Genomic DNA, 11,006 nt, shown 5'->3' on the forward strand with positions numbered 1-11,006 from the left:
GTCGGGGATTCCTGCCCAGGCGGCCAGGGTCAGCCCCAGCACCGGCCCCGGCCCCAGCGCGGCCTGGATTCCGATGGAGGGCTCCAACGTGGGTTCGGTGCCATCTCTGCTTTCAGAAGACGATTCTGGCAGTGATATAAGGGGCAAATCGCAGGTGGTGAGGCTGGAGGTAGGCAGACCTGATGGGAGGCAATGTCGATAATTCAGGTGAGAGAGGATGGCAGCCTGGACAAAGGCAGGAGTGGGTGACAGCAGTTAATAGTTTGAGCGATACTTAGGAAGAAAGCCATGAAGTGATTGGCAGATGACAGCAAGCGCAGGGAAGGGAGGAGTCAAAGATGACCCTCGGATTTGGGGGTAGCTGGAGGCGGGAACACCAGGTTCGGATAGAACGAGTTCAGATTCAAGGACGCTGCACTGGAGGTGTCTGCAGGACAGCCAAGTGGGGGGCCCAGCAGGTGGTCACCTGCACTCACTCATTCATCCAACAGTTACTGCGTGCCCGCAGTGAGCCAGGCCCTGGGGGTTGGCAGGGAATTAAACAAGCTCCCTAACAGTGGGAGGGTTCCCTCCGGTGGGGAGCCAATTCACAAATAATTAAAGAAACAAAAGTTATGGGTCATCAACGGTGCAGTGGAGGGCCTGAGCAAAGGGAAATGGCCTATGAGGAGCAAGCTGCAGCCAGAGCCCTGGGCCCCACCCATTTCCTTCTCAGTTTGAGGGGAAGAAAGGCGCTCTGGGTATCTCTCCCATTCAGGCCCGAGGACTTCTTCCCAGCGAGGGTGTCGCTTCCTCCGTGGCTGGGAAGAAAGAGCAGGTTTCACCAGGCATGTTTCAGGTGATTACCTGTCTTGGCTGAGCCTTAACCGTAAGAGTGGCCACGTAAGAGTGGCCACTGCGGCCCAAAGCTGCCTGGAGGAGGGGTGTGGGAGGCAGACACTGCCTGGGAACTCCCGCCCTGGGTACTTTCAGGGGGAAGCAGACACGGGCAAGTCAGCTGGAGCCAGCAGGCTTTCAAAGCTCGTCCTGGTCAGTGATGCGCTCCTAAGAGCTAACAGTAGATGAATAAAAACGAAAAAAAAAAAAACAACACAAACGAGCAATACCCGAATACCCGGGCGGAGGCCTCCAGGTGGCTTATTCAGTCCACCGGGGCGCGCAGCCCGGAAAGCTGCGGGAGGCGGCCCCTTTAAGCCCGGTCACCGCCCCAGCCAGCGCGTCCAGGACTCGGGACTTCCCAGGCTACAGCAGTGCCGCCCGCGCCGCCAGCGCAGCCCGCGCCGCCTCGCGGCTGCCGGGACCTTTCCCCTACTTTCCTAGACCTCAGGCCCCGCCCCTTCGCCCTTACCAAAACACGTGCCGCATCCCGCCCTGGTGCATCACGCCGCGGCCAGGCTTTGATCACGCGGCTCCCCCCCACGCCCATTGGCCCGCTGTGCTTGGATCGGGCGCGCATTGGCTGGCGGGCACCTGGCCCCGCCCCGTAGGGGCGCGGTGTATTTTGGTTTGCCTCCGAGCCCCGCCCCGGCGGCCGCGCCCTCGGCGGCCGCCCCGCCCCTCCCGCACCGCTACGGCCGCGTCAAAGTAGAGCTGCGCGGGCCGGTAGAGGCGCGTGCCGGCCGCTGGAGGTCGGATCGCGGGCTGCCTCCGCCACGCACGTGCGGCAGCTGCAGTGCTCTGAGCATCCGCCCCGCCGCTTTGTTGCCTGTGGGCCGCCGGCACCATGCACACGCCGGGCTCCGTGGGTTCCGGCGAGGAGCGCGCGGTAAGTGGCCACCCCCCGGAGCGAGGGGCGAGGCGGGGCCGCGCCGCCTTTGCGGGGCCAAAGCGCGAAGGAGGGCACGGGGGTGCGGGGCCTCGCCACAGTCGCACCGTTAGGTGCCCGGACAGGTTCCAGAGCCAGGAGGGGTAACGGCCGCGTGGGGCCAGGCGGGGGCGTGGGCTCAGGGGAGCCCTACCGCAGCTTTGTCTCCAGCCCCCGCAGCGGCGCCGCCCAGGCGGCTGCGGGCGCGGGTCTATTTCCAGGCCATGACGTCACCAGGCCCTGGGAGGTGGTGACCACTAGGCGGGGAAAGGCTGGCGGGAGCGCGGTGTGCGGGCGGCCGGGGCGGGGCGCTGGCGGCGGGGCCCCAGCTGTGAGAACGCGGCCTGCGGGGCGGCCCTGCAGAGGCTGGCGGGAAGGCGGCACGTGGCAGGGCGTGCTGGGCGCCTTTCGCCCCAGCCAGGGCTCCTGCAGTCGCAGCTCGAGGGGTGCGGGGAGAACTCTGGCTAGAACTGGCACTGGGTGGTCGCGGCGTGCTGGCCGCTAAGGGGAGGAGGGAGGGGCTGCGCGAGGCGCCAGAGTAGGGCCAGCCCCCATGTCTGTGGCTTCACAGTTTGTGCTAGGACCAGGTCGAAGCTGGGCTAGAGTGACATTTATAAAGGCGGCCTCATTACCTGTGTGCCCTGCGGGGAACCGGAGCAGGACAGAAGGGTGTGACACCCGGGCACATCCGGGCACACTAAGTGGAAATGTGTGTCTTTATGAACTTGAAGTGACTTTGGGAAGACAGCACTCACTTTTGGGCGCTTCCCTGCCCGCGGACAGCCGGTGTGACACCAGGGGAGACAGCGTCTCCTGGGTCTTGGGAGATCACACAAATGCTTCCTCTTACTTCCCCCCTCCCCCCGGGGCCTGGTGGCACGAGGAAGTGACTTACGTTCCTGAGACTGAGGGACAAGGCTTTACTTTGCTGGGGTCCGTGACAGTCCCACCCCCCAGACCCTGCTGGGTAGGCCCTGGCTGGCAGGGCTGTAGGCACTGCTCTGGAAGTTGCCCCAAATGCATCGGTGGGGACCCTCTCCCAGCGGCTTGGCCAACTCCAAAGAGCTAGGAAGAGCTGCGCTCTCACCTCAGCCAATCAGAGACCTTAGGTGGAGTCTGCATCGGTTCCTCCGGAGGTGGGCCGGGCAGTTTGGGCTTACACCTTGGAATTAACTAATCGTTTACCAAAGAAGAAGATAGACATCACTCTCATCGATAACCTTTTTAAGAGTCAGGATTTTCTGGGGAAACGACTTGCAGCCCTATTCAGTCATCTTCCTTCCCTCTGTAGGGTGACGGCCTGAAAGCAAAACTGTCGTGAACGTCCTGTGGACATCTTTTCCTAGAACAGAGCTTGTCGTGTGTGGAGTGTTGTGTGTGTGTTTGCGTGTGACACAGGCTCCTGGTAGGCGCATCCATGTGCCTCTCTGTTTCCCCTGGACTGAGAAGCCATTATGTCACCTGTAGGTTGACATCGTGGACCTATGTGAGTCCATCCTGGAGAGGAAGTGGCAGGACAGCGAAAGGTCCACCTGCAGCGTCTTAGAACAGAACGACATCGAAGCTGTCGAGGCTCTCGTCTGCATGAGCTCCTGGGGGCACAGGTCCCAGAAGGGTGACCCGTTAAAGATAAGGCCCCTCACACCTGTGTCTGACTCTGGGGATGTCAGCTCTTCCGTGCATGTAGACGAAGGTACACCTGAGCTGCTGAAGGACTTCCATTCTCTATCCACGCTGGTAAGAGGAGGGGGAAGGGTGTTTTTGTGCAGTGGCTAGCGCACCTTCAACAGGTGAGCCGGGAAACTCGCGGGTGGACTCCCCGGGATGCTGGCAGGTGTGTCCACAGCCTCCCCACGTAAGGGACCCTGAGGATGCAGCCTCTTTTATCTCTTGGAAACCAGTCCTTCCCATCCATCAGTCACAGTTTGCAGCCACGGGGTTAAAGTGTCCAGAGGACAAAACCTACAGGCTGCTTCAAGAAAGAAAAATTGTGCTCATTTCTCTGGGGAGTGGCAGGGTGGGGACTAGGTTCCCTGGACAACTGCTCCCAGGATCGGGACATGCGGGTGGCAGCCGGGCCAAGCCTGTGCTTTGGCACCCGACGCCCGGAGCTGGCTGGGTGGAAATGCTGGCCTCTCTGCCTCCCCGTGGCAGCCAGCTTCCTACTTGTGTGAGTTGGCTGCAGTCGAGCGCCGTGTTCTGTTTTCCTAACTTGTTACAGTTAAGAAATCGCTGGGAGAGACGGCTTCTCAGTCTGGAGAAGCTGCGAGCTGTCGGTGGCTAGCAGAAGTGAAAATCATAATCAGATTGTCCTGGGTTGGAAGCTTGCACTGGAAGGGGGGTGTGGACAGCCGCTTGGGGAGGGATGAGAAGGGTCGTGTAGGCAGTCCAGAGGGCTGTAAAGCGCCGGCCTGGCTGCCAGAGCCCCTCTCGGTGCCACCTGGCATCGGGCTGCACGGGGAGGTTGCAGTAAGTGGGGGTGTTGGGGGCGGTACGGAGAGGCTCTGTTTAGGCAGACTCGCTGGTCAGCGCGTGGCCTTTGGGGGTCCTTCCGGTAGGGGTCCCTGGCCTCATCTAGTAGGCACTGGCTAGGTGTGTGTTACATGATTACCACTGGGATTTTAAAAAATTTCCCGAGAGTCTAAAATGATTGGGAAAAGCTCTCATTTTAAGTATAAATTTGTTTTCTCCTCTGCAGTCCTAATGCTCACATTGCTCCTTTCGGTGACTGCGCGGCCCCAGTCGAGGGGAAAGACTAGAAAGTGAACGCCTGTGCAGCCTTGCAGGCCCTTGCTGTTGCGAGCGGGCTTAAATCAGGTCTTTCTAAAGGCGTGGGGGGCAGCGCCGTCCCAGTAACGCCTTTTAAAATCGAACCAAAGCAACTTTTTCACCCAGTGCTCTTTTTTTTTCAAGTGCATGACTCCTCCTCATAGCCCTGATCTCATGGATCCATCGACGGGGACAGTGGTTCCTTCCCAAGTCACCGATCCCAAGGCACACGTGGTCATGGCCACCCCCGCAGCCTGTGCTGGGGCAGCCCGCTTGCAGGGCAGGAGGGAGGAGAGGAGCCTGCCTGGTGTGAAGTCAGAGCTGGGGGAGCCGGCCCTCGTCACCCGCTGCAGGGCTGTGGTGACCACAGCGCCCCCTGCTGCCGCCCACGTTCCTACCACCGAGACTCAAGCACGCCAGCTTTCCGACAACAGAGCAGGAGACGCAGGGCGTCTGGGACTTACCGGAGCATTGCAGGGTGCCCACCTCAGAGACAGTTTACCCAGTGTGAGCTCAGGGTCCTGTCCGCCTTGCTTGAATAAGTCTGGCGACCTCATCTCCCCTGACAAAGGCCAGCAGGCAGGCTGGCCAGTTGCGGTTCAAACCTGCTCACCAAAGATTCACGAAAATGACTTGCCCGGGAAGGCCACCCCTCTGATTTCCGTCCCCATCCCCAGCACCCCCGTCCTTTGCCAGATGATCCCTGTGACCGGACAGAGTGGCATGTTACCAGCGTTTTTGAAGCCGCCTCCCCAGGCACCCGCCGGGACCGTCGCACCCATCCTGCCCCCCGCTGCTCCAGGGCCCCAGCCTGTGTTTGTGGGACCGTCCGTGCCCCCGGGAGCTGTGATGCTGGTCCTGCCCCAGGGGGCGCTCCCCCAGCCTGCACCGGGCTCCCCGGCCGGGGTCCTGGCCGCTGGCAATACCAGGTTGTTGCCTCTCGCCCCTGCCCCTGTGTTCATCACCTCCGCCCACAGCTGCATCCCTCAGGTAGACTTTTTCCGAAGGAGGAACTACGTTTGCAACTTTCCAGGCTGCCGGAAAACCTACTTCAAAAGTTCCCACCTCAAGGCTCATCTCCGCACTCACACAGGTAAGCAGGGAGGTGGGTGGGGCCCTGGGAAGCTCACTTTGACTCCCCTCTGGGAGGGAAGTGTGAGACCCGCTGGAGGAGGTGGTTCCCAGAAGCCTTTGGGGGTGTGGGGGGGGCTGATGACAGCAGAGCCGCCGGCGGTGTTTCGGGAGCACGGCACCTGCTCGCCCCGCCTGCCGTGTGGCTCTGTGGTCGTGGGCGGCACGTGCGTGGCCCTTTCTGCCCGCGTGGCAGTGGACGCCTGTTTGCATTTTAGAGAACGTGCAGGCCATTTAAACACTGAACGCGAGGAGTGACTCCGGTTTACTGCGGGGCGAGGTCTCTCCGGAGTGCGGGAAAGTTTGAGTTCTAGGGTGTTTGAAATGCCAAGGACTGATTCCCACAAGGAGAGGGAGACGTCACCCCAGAGAGGAGCTAGAAAAACTCAGTGACGTCTTTATCATCCCATCGGCTGTGCTTGATAGAATTTTCTCTCGTCTGTCCGCTGGGGTAGCCACTAGCCCCACGCACGTGAGAGGGGGGCCCTGTGATGAAGGCACCGCATTTCACATCGTCACCCAGCTGACGCGCACACAGCCGCGTGGCCGTCGGGCTGCGGGTGGCTGATGCGGGCCACACACCCAAGGTGTCCTGTGGCGCCCTCTGTCTTTGAGGTAGTTCCGTCCCGCGGGGTCCTGTGGTTGAGCACTCTGCTTGTTGTTTACACTCGCCTTCCAGGGTTCGCACAAACACACACACGTGAGCGCAGGGGCAGGCCCCAGGCTCTGCAGTGGGCTCTGTCCCGTAAGCGCTCTCGGTCACGCAGTCGCTCCGCCGGAGCGCATGGCCCCGGGGCCCGCAGTGCGCTGTGGGGTGCAGGCTCAGGAGGGCAGAACCAGGGGGCTGAGGTGGGCTGGTTTCTTGCTGGCACCTGGGTGCGGGAGGGGGCGCTGCTCTGCCTGCAGAGGGAGCCGAGTCCGGAACTGGCAGGCATGACGGAGGGCACTCACCTCTCCCCCGGCCTGCGGAGGGCGCTCCCTGCCAGTCAAGGCGCCACACCTGGCCGCGGGGCCCTGGGCTCTGCCTCTGCCTTGTCTCTCCAGCTCCGCAGTCTGCCCTCCACCCCCCGCCCCCCTCTCCTGGCGGGAACCCCTTGAAGGGCCTTCCCGCCGTCCCCGCCCACATGTGCTTCCTGAGCGCGCCTGCTTCTGTGACCCTGGGGTGTGTGCTCCACTTCCTGCCCCTTTCTGCTTCGGTTTTTGGTTCCCCACGTACTCTAGTGGCCTGACTGAGCATAAACTCTCGGGTCCAACTCAGGAGCCCAACGCTGGTGAGAGGCGGCTGGTCACTGGGGTCTCAGGGCCACGCGGTCACAGCGCGTCTGAGTGGAGAGGGAGCCCGTGAAGGGCTTGCTGGCTGTGGGGGAGTTCTGTCCACTGAGCCCTCCGACCCTGTCCACGCCCGGCTGTGGGGGGAGGGGCCCTGTTCAGCCTGGCTGCCTTGGCAGAAGCGCTGACAGGCAGGCGCAAAATCGGGATCAGAGCAGGCTGTCCCCAGGTTCCCCAGCACGCCTCCGTTCAGTAACCTCAGAGGTTCTGAAGAGTCAGCTTCTCGTGCTAGTTTATGAATACTTACTTGGAGTTTTCATAAGATAGAAACTTGGAGTAATTTTGCCTTGGATGAGATAGGTTTTTTGTTCGTTTGTTTCTACGCAACCCGAAATTTTTTTGACTAAGGTGGAGTGAGCAAAAGCTACATTTTTGACATGTTGAAAACGGGGCACTTGATACAGTAAATCCCACGCCGGAGGGCGGTTCGTCTCTGCCCGGCCCCTGGCCGTGCCGGTGTGCTGCCGAGGTGGGTGGCGGGTTGCTGGGGAGCAGGTGGGCATCCCGATGCCGCCCCACGGGTCTGCGAAACCCGTGAAGCTTAGGCCCTTTTTCTTCGAATGGTTTTTTTAAAGAGCAGGGTGGCGCTGCATTGTGCAGTCGATTCTGTTTTGAAAACATCAGATACCCAGTTGGCATCTCTCTAGCACACGTCCATTCAGAACCGTGCACTTGCCGCAAGAAGTGCTGTGCCTGGCGGGGAGCGGCAGGAGGGTGGGCCGACCAGACGGGCAGTGCGGGTCTCGGGGACGGTGTGTGGCTGTCACGCCCTGGCCCCGTGGGAGGAGAGCCGCCCTGCTGTCGGGGGCGGGGCTGTGCCAACCAGCCGGCAGGGGCTCCGGGGCTCACCTGCCAGATGCAGTGAGGGACGCGAAGATGGAGTGAACGATTCCAAGAAGTCTCACAGGTCCTGGCAGGGATGTGTTGAGATGGGCTGCTTCTTGAGAGAGAAGTACTTACTCTTTTCAAGAATCTTCCCCCTGCCGCAAAGTTTATTTTTGTTTAAAGACGTGTTTGTCTTTTGAAAGGCAAACATCACATCTTACATCTTGTCGCATAATGTTACACATTAGGCGTTGGCAGGACACACGGATCTGGGAGGGTTTCTTGACTTCTGAACACCTTGCCGTGGGAGACCCAGGGCGCTCCCTCTGCCCTGGACTTGGGTGCCCAGAGGTTAAAGGTGAGGCGGGTTGGCCCGCGCAGCGGGTGCTGAGCGCTCACGTTCTCTTTACCGTGTGTCCCCCCGTGGCCAGGAGAGAAGCCGTTCCGCTGCAGCTGGGACGGCTGTGACCGCAAGTTCGCACGCTCCGACGAGCTGTCGCGGCACCGCCGGACGCACACCGGGGAGAAGAAGTTCGCGTGTCCCGTGTGCGATCGGCGCTTCATGCGCAGCGACCACCTGACCAAGCACGCCCGGCGCCACATGGCCACCAAGAAGACCCCCGGCTAGCGGGCGAGGCAGGCGGCGCGGGAGCCTGAACGGTCGGCCGGGGTCCCCGGGGGAATCTCAGAGACTCTTTCCAGGAAAGGACCGGGGGTCTTCTCCCCCAAAATCCTTGTCTGGGGGCCGGGGAGGAGCAGGGGCTGGTTCTGGCCGGAGCACGGCAGCCGCTCGCCTCCAGTTGGGGTCCCTCCCCGTCGCTTTTGTAGTTTAGACGGAAGGCAATTCGACGGTCTGGCTCACCAGCATTCCGACAAGCGTTTCGGCAATAAATTTCACAGCACCTGGGTTTTTACTGCCTTTCTATTCGTGTTTTGTAGAAATGAGACAGGGTATATATATAACTTTATACTGTTTTCTATGAAAATATTTATATTGTTGGTACTCCACCAATTTCTAGACAGATGATTTTACAGTCTTCTCGTCCATGTTTAGTATCATTTTTGTAACAGCCCTACTTTGTAGTGACCGTGGCACATAAGCCAAAAAAAGAAACATCTCAAGTTTGTAATCAGACCTTTCAGATTGCAGATAATTGTTTAAATTGGCACTGGTGTGGGGTGGGGGGGCTTGGCAATCGGCTCTTTGTACACTCCCAAGGGGTGTCCAGCGGCTACACTTTTGCGACTCTGGCCGAGGAACTCAAGTTTCGGTAGAACTCGCCGCCTGTGTCCGAGGTTCGACTTGAGAAGGAGGTGCCCAGGGGGCGACTCACAACCACTCGACAGGCAGCTCCCCCCCTACCCCCCCCCGGGAGCAGGCGCCTCTCTGGGGCTCAGAGTGTCTGTGCTCCGTGGAGACCACCGCCCCCCCGCCCCATCCCCGCCTGCCGTTTCCTGTTTGTACCTCCAACACCAAAAAGTGGGGTGAGGTCAGCATGCCAGCCTAGCTGCTCTGTCAGTTGTCACTGGCTTCTTGTCCTGTGGCCTCCTCCGTAGTGTGTTGTGGACGGAGCAGCGCCTCAGAGAAAGGGCAGCAGCCGCATTGGCTGGGGGACGTCCCACCCAAGCACCGCGCTGCACTTTGCACACAGGTGTGGGGGAGGGGCTCCCACGTGCTGTGGACACGTCCCCGGTCTAGCGCTCCTGCTGGTCGAGACCAAACGCAAGGGAATCAGAAACCAGTGTGCAGAACAGCACTCAGACGTAGGCAGCTGGAGTCTCCTGGCCGCCCTGTGCTGTCCGTCTCCCACTCGGGGTGTAAAGCTGCGTGAGCATGTCTGTGTGCGTGCCGTTGCACTGGGGTGTTAATTACACACAATAACGGCGGTCGTCCTCACGTGCGTAACACAAGGCCTCGGAGTGTGTGGTTGCTGCTCGCCCTGAATTTCATTGTCTGAGTGGCGCTGGTGCAGAACGGATGTGTTCAAAATGATTTTCATGTTCACTTTCATCTCCTGATTAGATTTAAAAATGCCTTCTGTAAACAGACTTTTTTTTTGTTTATTTGCCTTCTGTGTGTGTCCACTGAAAGATGGGGGGGTCCAGAGACAGTTTTGTCTGGGGATTCTGTCCCGAGGACGGAGCCCTGCGGCCCATCCTGTGCCGATGCCCTGGGGTGGGGGTGGGGGCTCCCCCATGCACTTTACTTCCCGAGCAGTCTTGCTCCATCCTTGTTGACTTCAAGCCTGTCAGATGGTTTCAGTGATAAGATGCAAACTGTTTTGGAATCATGTTTTCTGTAACAGACTTGGACTTCTTGTCCAGATGGATGTGTGTGATGTAACTTTTTTCTTTGAATCGCATAAAACGTTCCTGATCTGCAAACCGGACTCGTGTCCCGTGTCGTCTGTGCCACAGATTGAGGATGCCCAGCAAGGGCTTCTCCGAAAATGCCCCACTGCGCCCCTGGGGGGGGTTGGCCCAGCCTCACCCTCCTCTGCGTTTTCGGGGTCTGCTCTGCCCTCGGGGCGCCCTCTGGGTTCCGGGGAAGGTGGGAAGAAATGTGGGAAGAGGCAGCTTCTGTACTGGCCACTCTGACACTGGGTCTGGTCCCAGCAGAATAGGGCCGCGGGGGCTGGGGACCCCGTGTCCCTCCTCCTCCTCCTCCTCCTCCTCCTCCTCCTCCTCCAGCGCTTCCTGTGCTGCGGGGCGGGGGGATGGGAGGAAGCCTCTTGCCTTATGCCCTCTGCCCCCGGCCTGGGCTCCACTCCTGCTTCGGGGAGTGTTCCCTCTGGAACCCACTCAGGCTGGGACTTCGCACCCGTGTCCCTCGGAAGGGGCCGCTGTGGATGCTCTCAGAGACACGTGGGTTCAGTTCTCCGTCCTCCTCCGGTCTGTCCAAATGGCCGAGCTCCTCACCTCCCCATGCCTGACTTTCTCACAGTCGACCCCATTGCCTTGAAATGTTACGTAGGCTTGTGGGTTTACGAGAGAAACATCCATGTGAGAGAGAAACGTCCACTGGCTGACTCCCGTATGCACCCCGACTGGGGATCAAACCTGCAACCTAGGTGTATGCCCGGATGGGGAATCGAACCCGCAGCCTTTTGGTGCATGGACGGTGCTCCAACCCAGTGACCCGCCCGGC

General features: G+C 60.2%; 1 protein-coding gene across 1 annotated transcript; it reads left to right on the top strand.

The window, feature by feature from the left end:
- Positions 1-1,554: 1,554 nt before the first annotated feature.
- Positions 1,555-10,248, top strand: KLF11 (Kruppel like factor 11). Its single transcript, XM_028517072.2, has 4 exons — positions 1,555-1,765; positions 3,272-3,541; positions 4,718-5,666; positions 8,290-10,248. The coding sequence occupies exons 1-4, from the start codon at positions 1,724-1,726 to the stop codon at positions 8,484-8,486; spliced, it is 1,458 nt and encodes a 485-aa protein (XP_028372873.1). The 5' UTR covers positions 1,555-1,723; the 3' UTR covers positions 8,487-10,248.
- Positions 10,249-11,006: the final 758 nt, after the last annotated feature.

Source organism: Phyllostomus discolor, chromosome 6 (assembly GCF_004126475.2).
Source record: "Phyllostomus discolor isolate MPI-MPIP mPhyDis1 chromosome 6, mPhyDis1.pri.v3, whole genome shotgun sequence".
Lineage (NCBI taxonomy): Eukaryota > Metazoa > Chordata > Mammalia > Chiroptera > Phyllostomidae > Phyllostomus > Phyllostomus discolor.